We start from the raw sequence: 22,475 nt of genomic DNA, 5'->3' as shown, positions 1-22,475 counted from the left end.
TAACTGTTGTGATAAAGAGGGAATTTCACCAGGTTCTCCATATATACAAATGACACCTGCTGAAATTCCCTTTTCTATGCAACTGTTAAATATACAGGAGCCCTGTCCTACCTTTTCATATGGTCACCCTATTACAGACCCCAATCTGAAGCTTCGGGTTGCTCCTTTCCTTTATGCCCAGATATGATCAATGCATGCTTCTAACATATTTCAGAGACACTCCGCGGCTGCTGACATCACAGAATCCCTTTCAGAAGACCAGGTGCCCGAAGCTTTCCTCGTGATGCTCTTGATGCAGTTTGGGACAATGATAGTTGATCGGGCAATCTACCTGAGAAAGAACATGTTCGGGAAGTGTGTTTTTCAGGTGGTCCTTGTCTTCGGCGTCCACTTTTGGATGTTCTTCATCTTGCCTGGAGTAACAGAAAGGTATAATAACTGCTGGGGTAGAATGGAGGCATTGGCGAAGTCAGAACGGGGAGTGAAAAAAAATGACTTGATGGTTTTGTTGGATTCAGCTGTTTGCTTACCCTCAGAAGGTTCATATAATTTATCAGTTCCTCATCCTGGTTGGTTGAAAACAGCTAAATGGGCAGCACAGATATACATGAACAAGGGAACCTAAAATTTGATGTCAGTCTTGAATACATCAACCAATCAGTCAATCAAATTTTTATTGAATAAGTCTTCAGACCATTACAAACACAAAAAGCACATATTCAAAACAACCAATAAATATATGAATCTTAAAACATGAAACTAACTTTGTAAAAAGTCTAAGATTGAAGTAAGAAAATATTGCATTTTTTTTTTTAAAAAATACACATACCTTTTGATAAAATGAGGTTTTATGTAGGGATGTGCTCCGCTTCTAATAGGACCGGAGAAGCAGGAGCAGAGCGGGGGGCTTCGCCTGCCCTTAAGGCGGAGGCGAAGAGGATTGGGGGGCCGGTGGAGCGTGGCGAAGAGGATCGAGGTGAAGGCGGATCCTTCGCTTCGATCCGGAGCTCCGCCGGAAAGGTAAGTGGGGTTTACCGGGCCCTGCCGCTGTCGCCCATGCGGCAACAGCGGCAGGGCCTGGTAAACCCCCCCCGCCCTCCTCTCCCTTACCTGCTTCCGTCCGCGGTCCGTCAGCGTCTTCAATTGAGCCCGCGGTTCAAACAGGAAGTCTGGGCCGCGGGCTCAATTGAAGACGGCGACGGACCACCGACGGAGGCAAGTAAGGCCCCCCTCTCCCTTAGTCCTTTACCAGGCTCTGCCGCTGTCGCCACACGGGCGGCGATGGCGGCAGGGCCCGGTAAACCCCCCGCCCTCCTCTCCCGGCCTTACCTGGCGCCACTCCCCTCCACTGCGGAGCTCCGATTCCGAGCCGGAGCTCTGCGGCGAAGAGGAGCGGAGTGGCGCAGAGCGGAGCGGGCCGATCCAAAATTTTTGGATCGGCCCACGGGGCGGAGCGGGGGGTCCGTGCACACCCCTAGTTTTATGATCCCATTGAGGCCCCACATGATTTAGAAGCTCTTACATGGCTTATTTAATCAGACATTTTTTCCCTTTTATACATGCAAATGCTGCAACCCAAATGTCCCAGTTCTATTACAGAAATAAGCTGTGCAATTTTGGAATATGGCATAAATATAGATAATCTATGTATATCACATTTGGAGATTATGTATTTATTTCATCATTTTAAAGACTGCTTGACAATATCTAAAGACATCTTGAAGCAGTTTACAGCATAAAATTTTAAAATACAAAAAGGCAACAATTTTAATATTTTAAAACAGATAGGGTTGTGCGCTCTGCACCAAAAATGGTGTGTGAGTGTTTCCTGACGGACCTCTGATGGACCTTTGAAATCGCGGTGTGGTTAGGGGGCAGTTTTAAAAGTGTTGGAAATCTGCAGTGCAGTTAGAAGATTGTTCAGAGCCGTGAATGAATCTGTAGGTATCAGAAGGTTTTTTAGGCGACGTGGGGGCTCGTTTCATGTTGATGGACAACTAACTGAACACTTCCATATTAGGAAGATGCTAACACTGAGGGGTGAGGGAGGGGTGCTTTTGAGATTGACATCTGTGGCTAACCAATAGCCACAGTCTCCTCCCTGTCCCCTCTCTAATCACAGTGCTTAGGGGGAGGGATTGCAAAGATATAATCCGTTTTTCCATGCTCTGGAACTCATCCATTTGCTAGCTCATGGTGCAAGAAAGAGTCCAAGTTCCACTCCCCATATGAACTTCATCTTCTTTCAAGAGAGCATGCAGAACTTTCAGAAACTAACCTACAAAAATTGAAGCCCCCTCATGTGTGTTGACTTGGTACCATATACCATACGTTTAAATTATGGGAGCTGTGTCTGACCTAAAATGAAACTACAACCACTTTTCTTCACTTCTTGAAAAATTGATGTGGGCTGAAAGGAAGGATTTAGGAGAAATGGCTCACATTATGAAAATAACGAAAACCATTCCGTAAATGAATTATCCCAGGAAGTGATAATGACTGGCAAGCAGTGTAGATCCATACAGTCTCACAAGCCAATATTAGGATATGGAAAAGAATCTTGTGCCAAAGGCTGATCTGTGTACTGCAAGCATGGATGCAACTTGGCTGGGCGTAAAGTCAAGAGAAGAAGGGGCGGTGAGAGAAAAAATTGCTAGTACTAGTATATCTCCTGTTTTGAAGACAGGACTCAAGTTTATTTGCTTTGAATATATATGGTATGTTTGTTCTTGTCTGACCTCTCATAGGGAGAGCACCACACCCATTTCACCCCATTAGAGCAAACAGCCAGGGAATGCAGCAGATCTCTATTTTTATAAACTGAAGATGCACAACTGTACATCAGCAAAGTAAAAGATAAAAGGTCCTGCACAGTTTCATGTGTGTGTGTGTGTGTGTGTGTGTGTGTGTATGGGATGGATGGGCTGAGGGTGATTTTTTTAAAAAGATCCCTAAAAATCAAGGGATGAAGGGATCTCATTCAAACTTGGCATGGCTAAAGCCCTACTTAAGAGCTCTTACGGTGCCAAGTTTCATCTCTTTACCTTTAAAAATGTAAGCATTTCAGTTTCCCATAAGCTATAATAGGGCGGTTATCTGAAAACAGAACAGTTCTCCAACGGGTAATCCGACGGGTTGGAGAGACAGAGCCGCTCTGGAAATCAGAGTGGAAAATCACCTCATCAGAGCACTGCTCCGATTTTAGGAGTTGAGCAGACTGGCTCTGCACACCCCTAAAAACAGAATGCAAAATGTATCCATTAAAAGCATTTAAAAAAACATTCAAAGAGCATCATCAGACAGGGGGATTTTCATGTTTCCCTACCATTGCTATGGCCTCCTGCTGCTGCCCCACAATAGCGCTGATCTCTTTACGGGGAGAGAAAGAGGAAGCAGCGACGACCACATGGCCCATTCAGGGGGCATTTTTATCGCGCTGCTTTTCCTGCACACAGCAGGAAATGGCAGTACATTCCAGTTGTTGGGTTTTGTTTTTTTAAAAAAAGGCTGATTAAAATGGGTCTATTTTGTGATGGAAAAACAAACAGAAGGCGCCCAGGAGGCAGACGTTGTCGAAACGACACACGAACATCAGTAAGTGGGCAGTTGAAAACGTTTAAATTCATTGAACTAATAGTCAGCGAAGTGGGCGCACAATCAGTCGGGGAAGGCTTGGGTGAACATGCCACAGTTACTGCTTCCCATATACCAAGGGGACAGCATTCCAGAAAGCGGGTGCCAACATAGAGAAGGCCTATTTTTTCTTAGGAACTGGGTAACAACAAAGGATCAAGCGTGGAATGAATGAGACACACTGGTCGCAAGAGGTATTCAGAGGTAGGAACTGAAGAATTAGATGATTAGGGTGCAATCCTATGCATGTTTAGATAGAAAAAATGTCCTACATTTTCCAGCACACCCTGGCCAGCCATGGACTTTTTCCTGTATACACATGCATAGAATTGCACCCTTAACTTTATTGTTTTATGTACTGCACTATGTATATTACCACATTCACTGACAATGCTATATTGAGAATTATAAATAATACGCATCCGAGGCACAAATTGATGTTCTGGACACACCCATGACTTTCATGCTAAGCAACTTAGAAGTAGAGCACTAATCAAGGACCAGTCATATGCCAAAGCATGGGCTGCACAAGCTATTTCTGGTATTGCCAGGTAGAAACCATGCCATATTGAGTGAGTATCATTTGCCCTTATCCAGCTACAGATTAGCAAATCTACAAATCAAAGCTAAGGGGGGCATATGCACATATTTAGAACTGAATGAAGAATGGCATGCACGATTGGGTATTTGTTTATTTTAAAAGTTTCTAGATTATGTTTGAGTGCACTCGGTGGTTTATTTTTAAAAAATACAGTTAGACTTAAAAAGCAAACAGCGAATGAATCACTTTACTAAATTCAAACCAATACACTTGCAAGAGAAATCTGAGATTTTAAAAAAGAAAAGTGGACAAAGCAAAGCACCTCCTCATTTCAGTTGGAAAGCATTGCAGAATAAAGGGGCTGCTGCAGTAAAGGCCCTGCTTCAAGCCATTGCATTTCTAATCTGGCATAGAGAAGGCATACAGAGCAAAGCGAGATTTCCTGACCACTACTGGTGCATGAGCTGATACAGGATGCTGCTATACTATTTTTTATTATTATTTTTATTGTCCCCCATGCCGGTTTATTTATTTATTTATTACATTTCTATACCGCCCAATAGCCGGAGCTCTCTGGGCGGTTCACAAAAATTAAAACCATTCAAAGTATAAAACAACAGTATAAAACCATAATATAAAATACAATATAAAAGCTCAACCAGATAAAAACAGCAGCAATGCAAAATTACAAATTTAAAACCATGTTATTTAAAATTTATAGATTGTTAAAATGTTGGGAGAATAAAAAGGTCTTCACCTGGCATCTAAAAGCATATAATGTACGGTTGGCCTTTCCCCTCCCTGTTTGTTTGTCATTGTGATTTTATAATGTAAGCCATATGGCAGGGTGTTTTGTATTCTGTTTTATTTTGTTCTGTACAGCACCATGAACATTGATGGCTCTATATAAATAAATAAATAACAACAACAACAACAACATCTGGTTCATGTCCCTGGTTCAGTTGCAGGGGTTGCTTGTAAGGAGAGCCTTCTTCAAAAAGTCATAATTGCACCTGCCCGCTGTTCCTTGGAAGAAGTGAAGGCCGGGATTTAGCCTTCCTCTTCACATGCACAGCTGATATTTGTGCCCTGCCTAGGTGGCTGGACATGAATGCTCGGCTGGATGGTGGCCATGCTCGATGAAAGCTTTCATAAAATTTGCCATTGTCGTGAAAGAGGGAGATTGGACTGTCTCTTCTGTTTACTTGCAGGAGGTTTAACAGGAATTCAGTGGCTCAGCTGTGGTACTTCATCAAGTGTGTTTATTTTGGTTTGTCGGCATATCAGATCAAGTGTGGTTACCCCAAACGGGTGTTGGGCAACTTTCTGACCAAGCGTTACAACTGCATCAATCTCTTCTTATTCCAAGGGTAAGCGGCATTTTTATAAGGGAGGGCTGAAAAATCTAATCACATCCCCATGAAATATTAGCCATTATGTTCACTGCCTCCAGGACAAGCAAGCACTGTTGTTAACACATGCCAGTGTCCCTTAGCTGTAGTGGATCAGTCAGCAGAGCTCAAGTTGTTCAAAGACTACAGATAACTAAAAACATTTCTAAAAGACTGAAAATTTTGCACTTACCCTATTCACATCTATGTGACGGCCACCAAATTGGGTGGCTTTAAAAGGGAGTTATGCAAATTCCTTGAGAAGAAGGCTATCAGGGCTACTAGACCTGATTTATTCATTTATTTATTTATTGCATTTTTATATTGCCTATTAGCCAAGGCTCTCTATGCAGTGTACAATGGACAATTAAAACCATAAAGTACAACAATATCATTTAAACTTAAGATAGGGTGACCATATTTTGGAAACCAAAAAGGAGGACAACATGGTCGCCCCAAGGGGGCGTGTCCAGTACCAAGGGGGCGTGCCCAGTACCAAGGGGGCGTGCCCACCCGAACATAGCCTTGGTCACATGTCTGATTTTACAGCACACATTTAAGACAAATCTGTTCTACATAACATCTTAACGTTAAAATCACTGAAATAAAGAACAAGTGAGAGATTCAATGTATCTGAAATTAACTTCACTCACTCCTACTTTTGTAGGTTTTGCTGTACTTTGAAGCTTTTGCTATACTCTGTGTGTTACATTCTCCCCTTCCCTCAAATATCTTTTCTGACTGTATCTTCACTCATTGCAAGCTGCTGCTGTTGTTAACAGCGTTTTCTACTGGCCCCTGATCTGTTTCAAATTTGGTATAGCTAAAGCTCTACCTAAAATTTATCATGGTGCCAACTTTCAGCTCTTTATCTTTAAAAATGACAGTTTTAAAAATAATAATTTTAAAACCTCATTTTTTAAAAAAAATCCTTAAAAATCAATGGATGAACGGATCTGTTTCAAATTTGGTGTGGCTAAAGCTCTACCTAAATCCTATCATGGAACAAAGTTTCATCTCTTTATTTTTTAAAAATGACGATTTTAAAAATAATAATTTTAAAACCTCAATTTTAAAAAAAAATCCTAAAAAATAAATGGATGAATGGATCTGTTTCAAATTTGGTGTGGCTAAAGCTCTACCTAAATCCTTTCGTGGTGCAAAGTTTCATCTCTTTATCTTTAAAAATGACGATTTTAAAAATAATAATTTTAAAACCTCAATTTTTAAAAAAATCCTAAAAAAATCAATGGATGAACGGATCTGTTTCAAATTTGGTATAACTAAAGCCCTTCCTAAGAGCTACCATTGTGCCAAGTTTCATGTCTTTATCTTAAAAAATGACGGAGTTATAAGCATTTTTGTTAATTCCCATGAGAGCTGCTCTTTGAAAAAAATCCGGATTTCCCCTTCCCTCCCGGATTTGCCATCAAAAACCGGGCAAAACCGGTCATATGGTCACCCTGCTTAAGACATTATATACCTCCAGTATCAGAGGTGGTATGTCTATGGGCACAAATAGCTTGGGAACATGATCTGGAGGGTGCTGTTGCACTCATGTCCTGCTTGTGGGTTTCCCGTGGGCAGCTGCTTGGCCACTGTGTGAAGAGAATGCTTGTCTAGATGGATTCTTGGTCTGATCCAGCAGGGCTCTTCTTAACTTCTTATGATTGCTTCTTCTTGCAATATGTAATATCTCTATTTCTTACAACTTCAAAACATAGACATTTCCCATGAGCACAGATATTTCCTATGAGCAGATTTCCTGTGAGCATTGTTTGTTCAACTATGAGCGTCATCACATGGGGGGGGGGAAATTGTGTTTCCTTACCATCGTTTCTCCGCCACTGCATCTGTCCTTCATTACTTCCTCTTTCCTCCTGGAGAGGAAAGAGGAAGTAAACAAAGACCACATGGCCCATTCAGGGGCCAATTTTATCATGACACTTTCCTTGTGCACAGCAGGAGAACACAGCACATTCTGGTTTTTTTTAAAAGTTGGATTAAAAGGGGTCTATTTTGCAACAGAAAAATGAGCAGAAGGAGCAGGAGCTGTGAGGGAGGTGGATGTTGTCTAAAGGATGCATGAACATCTGTAACTGGGCAGTAGCGAGCGTACCTGCCTGATGACGCCCTATATCTCAATGTAGGGGCGACGTAAAATATCTTTTGGCGACTGGATCTGGTTTGCAGGGTCCCAGTTAATATTAGATTGGATCCAGATTTAATCTGGATCAACTGGCTGGGCAGAGGTAGACTTTCCTGCCCCCTCCTTCTCATGGCAGCCGCTCCAGCCTCCTGAAAATGCTACACAGAGAGTTAGGAGACTGTGCTGAATGGCGGGAGCTGTGTTGTGGAGGGTAGGATCCCCCAAAACCAGGCCAAAGGACCTTCACTACTGGAGCCCTTTCTGTCATGGAAGGCAGAGCCTGCATCCGACCCATTGAAAGAGCCCCCACCTTACATGTTTGGGGTGTTGGGAGAACAACAAGTTACCATTTTCATTCTGCCTTAAGTCATGGCACATGAGAATTTATGATAGCGTTGAAATACTGACAACATAGTGTGCACAGCAAACCTACAGTGTAGATTTAAATCGGTATAGTAGCCATTTGCTGTCCCCAGGGAACTGTAGTTCTGTGAAGGGGGCTGTGGATCTCTTAACAGAATTCAGGAGACTACAATTTCCAGGATTCTTTGTGGTGGTCATGACAAACTGTTACAAAGCAAATATACATTTGTAGTGTAGGTAGGCTTTAGAGTTTGGGAATTCGTACCACACTGTAGAAAGCCTTTGCATAAACCCCTGAAAACCAACTTGCCAGATTAGTGCTTGCTGCATATTGCTAGCTGGCAAGATTAAACCCTTCTGTTTTCTCCTAATATGGGTAGATTTCGCCTGGTACCTTTCTTGACAGAGCTGAGGGCTGCCATGGATTGGGTTTGGACGGACACCACTCTCAGCCTATCCAGCTGGATTTGTGTGGAGGATATCTATGCTAATATTTTCATCATGAAATGCTGGAGAGAATCTGAAAAAGTGAGTGACATTCCCCATGGACTATTGTTAGCACCAGTTGCACCTAACTCAGTGATGGAAAGAGGGTGGACTACATTTCTCTGCTGAGGTTTTGATGGTACAGGTAACAAACGGTGACCCACAACATGTAATTTTCTAAGGCTGGTGCGCCGTGATGTGAGATGCATGAGTTGTAGAGAAAATCTTGAGACTATAGGATGGGGCGCCAGGTTGCCTCTCCCCTCGCCAACACTAGTTTAATTGTGGCGCCAAGTGAATACATGGCTTTTTAACAAAGCCTTTAATGGTTAAATTCACTAAGATGGCACATTGTTTTAACTGTTTTAATGGTTTTACTGTTTTTACATTATATATTGTTTTAACTTGGTTCATGGTTTAATTTGTTATTAGCTGTGTGTATTTACTGTTTTATACTGCATGCTTTTATCTGTACACCGCCCTGAGATCTTAATGATATAGGGTGGGATATAAATGTTTTAAATAAAATAAATAAATATTATTGTTGAACATTTTCCACCAGCAAGAATACAGCTTGGGTTTCTGGGACTCAGGCCTTAGCTAAACCTAAGGATTATCCCAGGCAAATGGAGGGGTTGTCCCTGCCTGCTCCTGGTATCCCCTGTGTGTCATTTGGATGTACAGGGATGATCCCTGGATGATTCCAGGATATAGGCTGGTGGTCTAGCCATGGTCTCAGAATGTGAAGTCCAGGGCCCTGCATACTCCCTTGCCTTTCTCAGTGACTACCAGAACACGAAATAGGCTAATAGGTACAAATTATGCAAATGTATTGAATTCATCCCCACCCCCACCCCCCGGTGCTGAGCTTAAACGACCTTGATGCAGAATTTGGCAGTATATTTCCTTTTTCTTTTCAGCCCTCTATCCACCCTGCTCTGTCAGTGACCATTTTCTGTTTTGCAGAAATACCCCCAGCCTCCTGGGCAGAAGAAGAAAAAGATTGTGAAATATGGGATGGGGGGCTTAATTGTCTTTGTACTCGTCTGCATCGTGTGGTTCCCACTGCTTCTTATGGCACTGGTTAAATCGGTGGCAGGAGTAACCAACCAGCCCCTGGACGTATCGATCAAAATTACTATCAGTGGTTATGAGGTAAGGCTGTGAGGGGCCGGAGGGCTGGTGGAGAAGAGCTTTTAAAGGCGTAATTCTAGGCTCGCTTAGACAGAAAAAAGGCCCACAACTCCCTTTTTTCTGCCTAAACATGCATAAGGTTCCACCTTTAATAGATATAGAAACATTTTGCAATCTTGTTACATTTCCATCATACAAAGCTGCAGTTTTTAACATGATAAAAAGTAGGGAGGGCCCTGTAGCTCAATGGCAGAGTGCTAGCTTTGCATGTTGAGGGTCCCTGGTTCAATCCCAGGCACCTCCAGTTAAAAGGGTATAACAGATAACTTGAAGACCTCTGCCCAAGATCCTGGGAAATTTACCACCCGTCAGAATAGATCAGGGGTTCCCAACCTTTTAGGCATGTGCAGCTGGTTGAGCAAGTAGCTGTGCAACTCGTTGCATATTTAGCTTCATCACACCAGGGTTATACTGTGCAATCCCTGCAAATTGTGTGCAAAGGACTCCGAAGTTTTCCAGTTTATAATCTGCTTTGACTGTGAAGCACTCCCATGCATCCTGCTTTAATTGTGCTTCATATATAAAAGAACCGACCTATTTTGCTACCTCTTTAGGAGCGAATCTTTTGTTGTTCTCCGAGTGGCCACTGGGGGCGCAGGAGGATGATTTGATATGTTTAAAATACAAATTAAACAAGTGTTGGAGGAGATGGCTATGTGTATCACACGGCCCTAGGCTAGCCTGCTGTCTTCAGGTGCAGTGGGGAGTGCTCACCCACTGCTAGTATTGAAGTTAGATTTAACTGATAGCCCAATCAGCTTTTGGATATGGAATGCAAGAAGTTACCAACTTGTCCTTTGCCTCAGGCAGCAAAATGTCTTGGGCTGGCCCTGATAAAATGTCTGCCATAGTGGGCATAGCCAGACACAGAACACTGAACTGTGGCTTTGAACTTGGCTATAAAGTGTGATAAGGGCCATAGCTAGACCTAAGGTTTATCCCTGGATCATCCAGGGGTCAAGCCTGTTCATCTAGGTGACACACAGGGGATCCAGTGCTCAGGCGGGGGCGAACCCTGGATGATCCCAGGATAAACCTTAGGTCTAGCTATGGCCGAATTGTCTGTATAGTGTAGCTCAGGTTTGTAATACAGGTTTTCCCCTCCCCCTTTTCCCCTCCTAGTCTTTATTCACCATGAGCGCACAGCAGCAAAATCTGGTTCCTTTCACTCATGCAGCGTATAATGAACTCACCACGCGATATGCCCTTCATCCTGTAAGTATCTATATTAAGGACAACCTATAGCATAGAATTATAAAATCATAGAATAGTAGAGTTGGTAGGGACCTATAAGGCCATCGAGTCCAACCCCCTGCTCAATGCAGGAATCCACCTTAAAGCATACCAGACAGATGGCTGCCCAGCTGCCTCTTGAATGCCTCTAGGGTGGGAGAGCTCATGACCTCCTTAGGGAATTGGCTCCATTGTCATACTGCTCTAACAGTCAGTACGTTTTTCCTGATATTCAGCCGGAATCTAGCATCCTGTAACTTGAGCCCGTTATTCCGTGTCCTGCACACTGGGATGATCGAGAAGAGATCCTGGCCCTCCTCTATCTGACAACCTTTCAAGTACTTGAAAAGTGCTATCATGTCTCCCCTCAGTCTTCTCTTCTCCAGGCTAAACATGCCCAGTTCTTTCAGAGAGGGCCTTCTCGGGAGCTTTTCCCAGGCTCTGGAACTCTCTGCCCTGGAAGGCTACATTGGCTCCTTCTCTGTAATTCTCATGCCAGCAGGCAAATATATTTTTTATTCAGCTAGCCTTTTGGCATGTAAACTAGTCTACTGCTGAAGGTTTTTTTTTCATTTGATGGTGTTGCTAATTTCCTTTATAGATGTCTTTTAATTGTGTTTTTAATTTATTTGCATTGTGCTCTATTTTAATTAAGATTTTGTTTTAATCTGGATTTTATTGTTAGTCTCTTTGAGCACCACTCTTTGGCAGAAAGAACGCAGCCTGACCTGGAAAATGGTTGCAGTTACTTGGTGGTGGCAGAAATGCACTTCCTTCTTTATGCAATTCAGAGGCAATTTCTTCTTTATTGTTAATTTCATAGCATTCCAAGGCCAAAACATGGGACTGTAAATGGAGTCCTTGTCTGAGCCTTGGTTAGTTCTGGTTCCAGTTTGGCTGAAACCTTTGGGCAACAAGTTTTCATAATACAGAAAAGGAGGTAAAACTGAACTAGTCCAACAAAAACTAATCTTCATTTGTCACTCTCATTGAACCTCTTTTAGCAAAGGGGTTGAATTCAACTTTGGAAATGCTCTTGGGGGCTGGATTTGAACAGTGGGTGGGTTCAAAAGCAAAAGGGTGGAGCCAAAATACAGAAAACACCAGCATATTTTAGTCTAAAACTTGTACTACCAGTAACTAAGCCTTAGGACAGGCATTCCAACCTTCTAGAATGTATCTAACCAAGCCTATTGTGGCTATTAGCTGGCAGAGGGGTTGTCTATACACCCTGTTTACCCCTCATGGTGTCTGTGCAGTGGTGCTGCGTAGTTTATACAATGGAGCCGTCAAATTGCACTCGCCACAGGCTCCCCACCCCACACACACTATGCAGTTAAAAAGCTGCTGACTTACTGTGACTTTTTCATTTACTCTGGGTTACCTGTGGACGTTGTGAAAAGCTTGTCTGGCAAGAGAGGCTGTTCTTTGTTGGGATGGGAAAGTTCAGGAACGCAAGGCAGGGAGCCCTGTCTAACTTTATCGGTTTAGCCTCGCAGCAGCGATGCTGCAGGTTTTTGATCTGACGCCCTTCCAAGGTGTTATCCTATAATCTCACCCATCTCTGGTGAACAAAAAAGCAGGGCTATTCATGCTTGAAAGAGCCCTGGATCTTGTAGAGTTCATTCGCTGCCCGCTAGCTAGAAAGAGTCTCCCTCGATATTTCCCTACACTACTACATTTTCACTATGGAACATGAAGCTTGATGAAACAGGATCCCTTCCTCTGTTTTCTAACTCTCTTGGGACATTTGAGTTTGTTTTAGCTACGATCGCTGATGAGATCAAATCTGGCCACCATTGAATGCAAACAGCGTCTTTAATTGGATTGCAAAAGCAGAGTAGATGGGGATGTTGCCAGAGCAGCCTTCCTAACCAAGTGCCTTCCTAATGTGTTGGACTGCAACTCCCATGATTCCCAGCCACTGTAGTCCGCATCCGGAAGGCGCCAAGTTGGGGAAGGCTGAGCTGGAGGTAAGGAGGTCTCTCTGCCTTGATTTTTTTAAAAAATCTGTCCCCCAACCCCATTGATTTTCTCTCTAGTCTGCCATGCAGTTTATTGTCAACTATAGCCCAGAGGACATTGTCAGTGCTAAAATAAAAGGCAATGCCAGCCTGCTGTGGAGCATCAGTCCTGCAAGTCGGAAAGCCATGATTGCCGAACTCTCCAACTCCTCCACAATCTACGTCAGCTTCTACTGGACTCTTCTCAGGTGAAAGAAAAGAAAAGAAATCACACTGTATATGTCGGTTCAAGCCAGCTTAGGAGCAGATGCCTCAACTTCACTGCTCTATTTAGGACCAGAGCCAGTGTCAAGGACTGGCATGGTTGGGAGCTTGTTGAGGACCCACACGCCAGCAGGTGCCCCATGGAACCGCTCCTCCTCTTTACCCTTGCAAGTTGCTTGTTGGCCGGCCTCTTCTTGCTCTGATGTAGACCATGGTGGTGGCGAGGAGGAGAAGCCACGCACGGCCTACTTGCTCCCTGGCTCTCTGCCTGTCAAGCAAGCAGGTGGGAGCAATGATGAGAAGGAGGAGGAGTAACAATAGAAGCTGGTGACCATGGCGGTGAGAAGGTAGACTCACTGAGTGAGGGTGCCTTGGCCAAAGGCCCTTCAGAACCTGGAGGTGGCACTACTCCCCTTCTCCCCTTCCAGTTCTTGCCCTCCAGAGTGTGTCCTCTCTAGGACAGTTCTCAGCTTCCTTTCCAGAGCAAGTAAATCCCAGTCTGTTGCCCCTTTCATAAAGGCTTAAAATAAAAGGTGGAGAGTCTAAACAATAGACAGAAGGATAGATGGTGAGTCTCTCTTCCAAGCACCCATCCCAAATGGCAGGTGTGTCTTCGCCACCCTTTCATAATTTCCTCCTCCTTTCAGGAATGCCTCTCTTGTGAAGAATATTGAAGCATCTGGCTTACACACCGTGCAGTATGAAGAGAGGGAAATACGGGAGCAGATCGTCCAAATGTTGCGTGGGACCAGGACAGAACCAGTGTCAGTATTTTATTTTCCTCCTGTTTCTTTCAATGGCCTTTATGAATTCGCCCTATGTCCATAATAGCCCTCTCCTGTTGTGTGTCCCCAGCATATGCAACTGAGAGGTATATCGCTCCTGTACATGGAGCTACCATTTAGCAATCATAGGTGCTAGTTTGTGGAAGGCTGCTCTAATCCCCTTTCAAACCCACCTGAGCTAGTTTGTGATAATGCATTAAGGGCGCAATCCTATGCACGCTTAAACAGAAAAAACGGCCTACAATTCCCGGCTTGCCCCTGGCTGGGACATACTGGGAGTTGTAGGACTTTTTTCTACCTAAACATGCATAGGATTGTGACCTAAGTTAACCAGAAAATACATGAAAACAGACATTTTCATTGCTCCCTAGAGGTGTTAGCCTCGCAGCAGAACTTGGGGACTTAACAAAGCTGGAACCACCATCAATAACAATGTAGGATCTTACAGTCTGGGCTATTATTTGGTGGCCAGGACTGAAGTCTTAATTTCGGAACTGCATTTACCTTATCTTTATTTACTTTATTTTTTTATTTTTAAACTCTGATATGATCCAAACCATGCATGGGCTAGAAGACTTCAAGTGCAATCCTTTGCATCTTTACTTGAAAGTAACTCTCTCTGGCCCTGTTCAGAAGACACCTTAAACCATGGCTTTAACCATAGTGAATAAGGCAAAAAGCCCTATTCATCATGGTTAAAATTGTGGTTTAAGGTGCCTTCTGAACAGGGCCACTGTGTTCAGTTGGGCTTACTCCTTAGTAAATGCTTTTACAATTGCAACATTAAACAAGTAGGATGGTTCCTGTCCTAGAGTATCATTCCTTTAACTGAAAAGAACCTCAGAGCCATTTCACATTCCCTTAGCACAACTTTACTCTGCATCTTGTTGGACTTTGGCCATTTTCAACTGGAATCTCAAATCACCCTCTCCCTGGCCCAGATCCCTAACAGCACAGTCCTATAACACCGAGGGGACAGGAGCAGGCAGAAGTAACATCGGGGCCTGCTCCTGCTGGACTCTTCCCCACACACACAGGGCAAATTGCCATCTTGGCCCTGTGGGGAAGAAGAAGGACCGAGGGGACAGGAGCAGGCAGAAGTAACATCGGGGCCTGCTCCTGCTGGACTCTTCCCCCCCCCCCCACAGGGCAAACTTCCATCTTGGCCCTGTGGGGAAGAAGAAGGACCGAGGGGACAGGAGCAGGCAGAAGTAACATCGGGGCCTGCTCCTGCTGGACTCTTCCCCCCCCCCCCCCACAGGGCAAACTTCCATCTTGGCCCTGTGGGGAAGAAGAAGGACCGAGGGGACAGGAGCAGGCAGAAGTAACATCGGGGCCTGCTCCTGCTGGACTCTCTCTCTCTCTCTTTCTTTCTCTCTCCTCCCTCCCTTCCTCCTTGACTCCTTTTCCTTGTGTGTCATGTCTTTATTAGATTGTAAGCCTGAGGGCAGGGACTGTCTTTTTTGCTAAGTGTAAGCCGCTCCGAGAGCCTTTTTTGGCTGAGGAGCGGGGTATAAGTATGATAAATAAATAAAATAAATAAAAATATACCCTTTGTTCAGGAGTAAGCCCCGTTGTGTTCAAAGGGGCTTACTCCTAAGTAAGTGAGTATAGGATTGCAACCTAAGTTAATAATATGCCTCTCTCTGATGTGCAAGTGAGATGCAACTCTAGCCACCAATGAGCTTAGATCAAGGAGTGTTGTGTTCAGATCAGCCATTTACATTCTCCTTGTGATATAGGGCGGGATAAATAAATAAATAAATAAATAAATGGCAAAAGGAGTGGGGCCAAAATACAACCCCCACCCCCAAATACCAGCATATTTTAGCTCAAACATCTTACTGTCATGAACCAAGTCTTAGGAGAGGCATTTCAACTTTTTAGAATGGGTAGGGGTGACCATACGAAAAGGAGGTCAGGGCTCCTGCATCTTTTACAGTTGCATAGAAAAGGGAATTTCAGCAGGTGTTATTTGTATGTATGCAGCACCCAGTGAAATCCCCTCTTCATCACAACAGTTAAAGCTGCAGGAGCCCTGCCCTCTTGACCAGATACAACAGAACCCATGCTGACCAAGTCTGGCCCACAGGCCTGAGGTTCAACATCCCTGTGATAGGCTCATAAGATTGTTTCAAAAATAAAGTGAAATAACCCCATATATCCTATCCTGAGCTCCTGAGAGATAGGGTGGGACAAATATGTGAAAAACAAGCGTATCTTTAATGTTGATTTGAAAGACTGTAGTATAAGAACTTTAGCATTCACTGTGTTTAACCCTCGCCCCCAGACTTCTGCCTGGTGTGCTACCAAGATATCTGAGAGCGACTGGTGGACCAGATGCTAAAATGGCACATAGGTTGCAAGTTGGTAAGTAAATTCTACAATGTTCATAAGAAAAAATGCTCAACCATGATGAGATGAGATGAGATGAGAAGGCAGCCTGTCTTGCAGATTTTGATGTCACAAATATGTTACAGAAAGGCAAAACAACAAAATTAATAGCTCTGGTATCATAACACATGACCCAAAAACTGGTATCTGGCACAACTTTTTGTATTCTGAGAATCTCTCAGCCTTCTTCCTTTAGAAAAGCAAGGATCTTGTCCTCATCGTTTTGGTGAAAAATCTGAAAACATGTTGTCTATAGGAAAAGCTAGCAAAAAGGGCACATGGGTGAGGAGGGCTGAATCCTTCCTGCACCTGCCATTTACCTCTCCAAAACCCTCTTCCCCAAATCTTTAGCATTCACTTAACGTATGCTTCCAGTATCATAGCTTAGCTGAGAAAGAAAACAGTTATATAAGCCGCAGATGTGGGGAGACTTTTGTGCCATTCTGTATGATGGGGGCAGTTCTGTGTCGTGGCTGGTATAATCAGAGGGTGGGAAATCTGAGAGTGCTGACTAGTTATGAAGGAACTGTATCCAGTCCTTGCTTCCATTCTCATTACGAGAGGTGATTGGATCTGTGGAAAATGTACACAGCTCTTCCTGTGGACCAGGTTCTGGGGCGGAGGCGGGGGCAGGGAGGGGGGCGGGAGACATGGGAGCCACAGTCAACTCATCTCCCTCTATAATTCTGATTTGCACAGCTCATTCCAATAAGCCAAAGGACATAGACAAGATGGCTTTCTTCCGGAATATAACCATAAAATTGCAGCAGCTGCCTACAAAGGGGTCTTTAAGCCACGTTCCCGAATGGTGGATTGTTAAAGAGCAGAAGCCTGCCTGTTTGGGTAACAGTTGCAGCAAGAACATGGAGCTCTTCATCTGTAATGATAAGGTCAGCCCTTCCAGCCTGGGATTCATTGCAGCACATGGGTAAGGATGCCACACTGAAACCAGTATGAGCCAGAGCTTCACAGCTATGTTGATTTGGAAGGGTTTACAGCCTATCCTTTTAAAGGTTTCTGATGTAGCCTCGGGGGGAGGCAGTAACATACTTTTCCCCTGCTTCACCCTTATGAGGAATTTGTAACTCAAAGGCCTAAATGCCACTTCCAACTCTTTATGAGTCTATAAGTGCTTTTTATTTATAATTTTTAAAAGTCTTCTGTGCTGCAGGCAAGCTCCATAGTGTGCAACCCCAGTTACAGCATGGATCCACTCCTAATTTGAAAGATAGTCTCGCTGACTGGGTTTGCACAACTTGCTAACCCACATTCAGGGTGGCTTGTTAACCATGCAGTGTGGCTTATTTTTCTCAAACAAGCCACCTTGAGAACCCATGGTTTGTTGTTAGGTTGTTCCGGGCGGTTAACAAGCCACCTTACAGAAAATTTCCTGGGTTCTGACAACACGCTAACCCACTGTTCAACAACAACACACGGTGTGGATTAACATGTTGTATAAACAGTCTCTACCCAGATTCTATTTTGTGAATCTTGGGGTCTGTGCACTCTCACACTGCAAAACCAATGCTATGTACTCTTATGCTGAAAAAAACAATTTGTTTTTATTTGGCAGCTGTGAATTCCACCTTCCCTGTGCTAGGATAAGTAGAGCAGCAAGGGCTGGATTTTGGGGATGATGTCTAAAGCCCTGTACCCCAAGCCCCCCGTTCCCAATGACTGCCCAGGGAGCAGCAGGTAATGGGGCAGCAGCAAAGAAGTCTGTCATCAGCACCTGGGCTTGCATGATCTTGATGCCAACTCTGTCTGCTACATCATTGTATTTTTAAAAATACTTTATAGTCGTTGGTCAAGCATGTAATTGGTTACGGGTACTCATTTTATTATCCTCACTTTATGTATTATTATTATTATTATTATTATTATTATTATTATTATTATTATTTGAACTGCCTAGAGAGTTTGGGCTATTGGGTGGTATAGAAATGAAATGAAATGAAATAATAATAATAATAATAATAATAATAATAATAATAATAATAATAATAATAATAATTGTCCCATAGCTGAAGCTCTCTGGGTGCTTTACAAAGAATAAAAACCATTAAAAATACAATATATAAAGTTTAAAAACTATTTACATAAAAACACACAAACAGACAGTAAGCTACATGGACAACCTATATTGGAAACAACTCTAAGCAATCAACCATGGCCGTAAGGTGAATTAAACTCATCTGTCAAATGCCTGAGGAAAGAGTGAGGTCTTGACCTGTGCCAAAAAGATAACAATGTTGTCGCCATGCAGGGCCTCGTTGGGGAGATCATTCCATAACTGGAATAGATCCTTTTTTTTTAACCAACAACCAGGTAAATGTGTTTAGCATCAGGGCAGTAGAAGCAAACTCCATTGTAGTCCTGTAGTCATGATGGTACTATGATTTTAGTACGTTTAAAATGCAAAACTGCACTTGCTCAAAGTATTATTTTTAATCAGGGTTGGCAACCAGCCCCCCCACCCCGTATCAGGAATGTACAAACAGTTGTAGAGCATGGCATGCCATTTAGAGAGAGAGAGAGAGAGAGAGACTAAAGTAATACATATGGCCTTGTAAAGGGTGTATGTGTGTAAGTCCAGCTACTTACCCCTAGAGGGCCCATCTAAGTACCTTAAAAACGGAAAAGGTGAGATAGTAGCACAACATTCCCTTTTCCTCCACACACAACCATTGAGGTTGGGTTCAGGATCTGCAGGGATATCATGTTAAAAGTGAAGTGTGACCTTAAAACTTTGATGGTACAGGGAAGTCATGGGAGGGATTTGGGCTCCAAATAGGGCTCCCTGCCTGGCTAGGGTACCACATCACATCTTTTCCTCTTCACTGAAGATGGGCTTCTCGGTGTCTTATTTTGTTCTCTTGAGAGAACCAAGTGACAAGACTCCAAACCTGGCTATGAACATCTGCCATCCATTTTACTTTAATTTTTCTTCCAAAGGCTCCTTCTTCATAGAAAATATAGCCCATCAAAGCGCTATCTCCTTTATCTGTTCCGAGTTGGGAAACCTCTACCATGTGTCTTATTTCTTGGGCAAAGCCTTCATAAAGTGAATTACTGTATCACCTGGGCAGAGCAATCCTACCAGCATGTGTGGGGAATTCAAAGGTGGAAGAAGCTCCTTATTTAAAGCCGTTGGGCTTACAAAAGGGAGGCAGGAACAGTGATTTTCTCCCCCGCCCCCCCACCTTTTATGTCCCCCTCTATTAGTTACAACAGGCGTGAAATGATGTATGTCAGCTCCAGTGCTGATGTACATTTCCCCCAATTCCAGGGGAGTGGTTGGAAACGAGGTTAGATTTCCCCCTCTCCCTCCCCTTGGAGGGAGAGATCTAAACAGCCTATGAAACCACATAATTGCAGTGTTATGCTGCAATCCTATGCATGTTTAGACAGAAGAACAAGAAAAAAATTCCCAGCATTCTCTAGCCAGCCATGCTGGTTGAGATATTCTGGGAGGTGGAGTTCTCAAATCTCAGAAGTATGGCAGTCCAGATGCTGTGATTGCAATGCCCATCATCCTTTAGCATTGACTCTGGTGGTAAGGGCTGATGGGAATTACATTCCAACAACATAGAGCGGGCCACGTGTTCACCACCCCTCATCTAGATCTCATCAACAACTGTTTGAACATACAATAGCATGGAGAGACATTGGAATTTCATGTCCCTGTGGGAACTCCTTGAAATTCAGCCTTGACTAACAGTAGTCTGAAATGGAACCTTAGTATAACTGTGCTCTAGTTGAAACTCCTCAAAAAGCCCCATGCCTATTTAGTCATTTTAAGTGTAATGCTGTAATTCTAACTATAAAGTAAAAACTATTAGGTAAATATGTTGAATATTTTTAAGATAATAACCCCAGTGTAGTAGCTGCAGCAGTCTTGAATAAAAGGTCTCAAAATAACTATAGCACCTGTTTTACAAGAGGAGACTGTTGGGGAGTCCAAATCCTGTAGAGGACTCCTCAGACATTTTGAGATGAATCCTCCTGCCACAGTGTATTCCGATGTGATATAGGAACCACTGGAAGTGCATAGCCTCCTGTGTGACTCCAAGTGCAACGTTAAGTAGGTACTTAGCATTGCAATTGGCGTGATGTTGAGGTGTTGCCTCTGGCAGTCACACCTTAAAATACCTGGTTGGGAAGGGACAGAAACACAGGGTTGGGCTCAGGGTCCAACAGGTGCAACTAGACTCTGGCAGTTGGTTTTCTGCAGTCTTCCCCCATTTTAAGTGAACACTGGTTGTTTCTGTGGTAGCAATAACCCCACTGACTCTCAGGAGAGGTTTTGAGAGATAGAAGGAAACCTTTTGATTGTGGTAACCTGCACTGAAAAACACAGGACAGGTGTCCAGGTACTGGTAAGGAGAACATGTTCAGAATCTTGCATGCACAACTCAACACCCTGAGGCCTTTTCCTGTACAATCCACCCGGCACACTCAGGTCCTCCGGGAAGAATTTACTCCAGTCAACAAAAACAAGGCTGACAACTAGTACCCAGAGGACCTTTTCCTCTGCCGCTCCCAGATTATGGAATGACCTGCTGGGAGAGAATCATCAACTTAACAGTCTTCCGAATTTTAAGAAAGCTATAAAGACTGTTCTCTTCCGGCAGGCCTACCCAGTTGAATTTTAAGATGCCTTTTAATAATGTGCTGCTTTTAATGATGTATTAGTTTTGAATGTTTTAATTATATGTATTTTATGGCATTTGCAGTTGTGTTGTACCCCACCTCGATCCGGAGGGAGAGGCGGGTAACAAATAAATATTTTATTTATTTATTTATTTATTTATTTATTATTATTATTGGGAAGAATAACCCTGCCCCCCTCTCCTTTCCACCCCTCCAGCATCGTTGGCCTCTACATGTCTGTCGTTCTGGTCATTGGAAAGTTCATCCGAGAGCTTTTCAATGGGATCTCGCGTTCCATCATGTTTGAAGAGTTGCCCAATGTGGACCGCATCCTGAAACTCTGCACAGATGTTTTCCTGGCAAGGGAGGCAGGGGAGTTGGAGTTGGAAGAGGAGCTCTTTGCCAAACTCATCTTCCTGTACCGATCTCCCGAAACCATGATTAAATGGACGAGGGAACCGAAATCCAGCGGGAGGGGAAAACCACCCCTGATAGATTCTTCTAGAAGGGAAATATTGGGAGAGACTGTTGAGGTGCATGGGAAAGAGACTGTGACTAAGGACATGCATGGGGGACACCCTCACTCAGCGTAACATGGCAAGAAATGTCTTTGGTTCATGAACTACTTTGCTGCAAGGCAGGAGTACAAACCATGTGTGCAATCTGCTACCTTAAATCCGAAGAAAGAGAGAATGCACTGTGAACTTTAGGCTGCACACAGCAGGGGACTCTAAAGGCACAGGATTTGGGGGGCCAAGTCAGACAGAGATCCTCACCGTGGGGTAGTCAATTGAAGTGACTTGGAGGATCACATTCCTTACCGAGCAGATGACATGGGGCTAGGTCCATTTTTCCTCACTGAGAAAAATGTCAATTTCACACCAACCCATCAGTTCCATTTCAACTGCTTTTGTAGGCCAAACTTATTCAAAATTGTTCCTCTAGTTTTGCCAAGTAACTTGTGAAATATTTCTAGCATGAGTAAGAAAACAAACTGTTCTGTATGCATAAATATCTGTTTTTCACCACTCCGAAATCTTCTGGAGGTGAGGCAGTATATAAATAAAAATAAATAAATAAAATAAACAAAAGAGACAATGCTGTGTCCTAGGGGTTCCTCCTCCTTTGTCTCCTAATAGGACCAGGTGATTGTGTGCATGTGTGATTTTGGCAGGTGTACAGAAGCGTTAATAATGGCAAACCAGCCTTCCCCAATTTGGTGCTCTCCAGATGTGTTAGGATGCTGGGAGTTGTGTTCAAACACATCTGGAAGCTACCAGGTTGAGAAGGCAGTGATAAACACCTAGAGAATAGAGAGCCCTGTCTAGAATGCTTAGGCCCTCAACACAAAGATCGTAAGAGCTGCCTATGCTGGATGAAATCAAGGGTCATAGAATCACAGAATCATAGAATAGCAGAGTTGGA

At 43.6% G+C, this 22,475-nt stretch overlaps 1 protein-coding gene across 1 annotated transcript in view; it reads left to right on the top strand.

Annotated features, from left to right (window-relative positions):
* The window catches only part of LOC134409393 (piezo-type mechanosensitive ion channel component 2-like), a 74,229-nt gene extending 52,280 nt beyond the window's left edge, over positions 1-21,949 (top strand). Inside the window, exons 35-44 of the mRNA XM_063142145.1 lie at positions 215-429; positions 5,386-5,544; positions 8,458-8,605; positions 9,530-9,718; positions 10,880-10,972; positions 13,033-13,202; positions 13,866-13,982; positions 16,294-16,373; positions 17,097-17,325; positions 21,268-21,949. Of these exons, the coding sequence (XP_062998215.1) occupies positions 215-429; positions 5,386-5,544; positions 8,458-8,605; positions 9,530-9,718; positions 10,880-10,972; positions 13,033-13,202; positions 13,866-13,982; positions 16,294-16,373; positions 17,097-17,325; positions 21,268-21,643 (1,776 nt within the window). The 3' untranslated portion in view covers positions 21,644-21,949. The remainder of the gene's footprint in view (positions 1-214; positions 430-5,385; positions 5,545-8,457; positions 8,606-9,529; positions 9,719-10,879; positions 10,973-13,032; positions 13,203-13,865; positions 13,983-16,293; positions 16,374-17,096; positions 17,326-21,267) is intronic.
* Positions 21,950-22,475: the final 526 nt, after the last annotated feature.

This window comes from Elgaria multicarinata, chromosome 1 (assembly GCF_023053635.1).
Source record: "Elgaria multicarinata webbii isolate HBS135686 ecotype San Diego chromosome 1, rElgMul1.1.pri, whole genome shotgun sequence".
NCBI classification, from domain to species: domain Eukaryota; kingdom Metazoa; phylum Chordata; class Lepidosauria; order Squamata; family Anguidae; genus Elgaria; species Elgaria multicarinata.
Note: the sequence above shows the minus strand (reverse complement) of the source record. Positions and strands in the feature narration are given on the sequence as shown.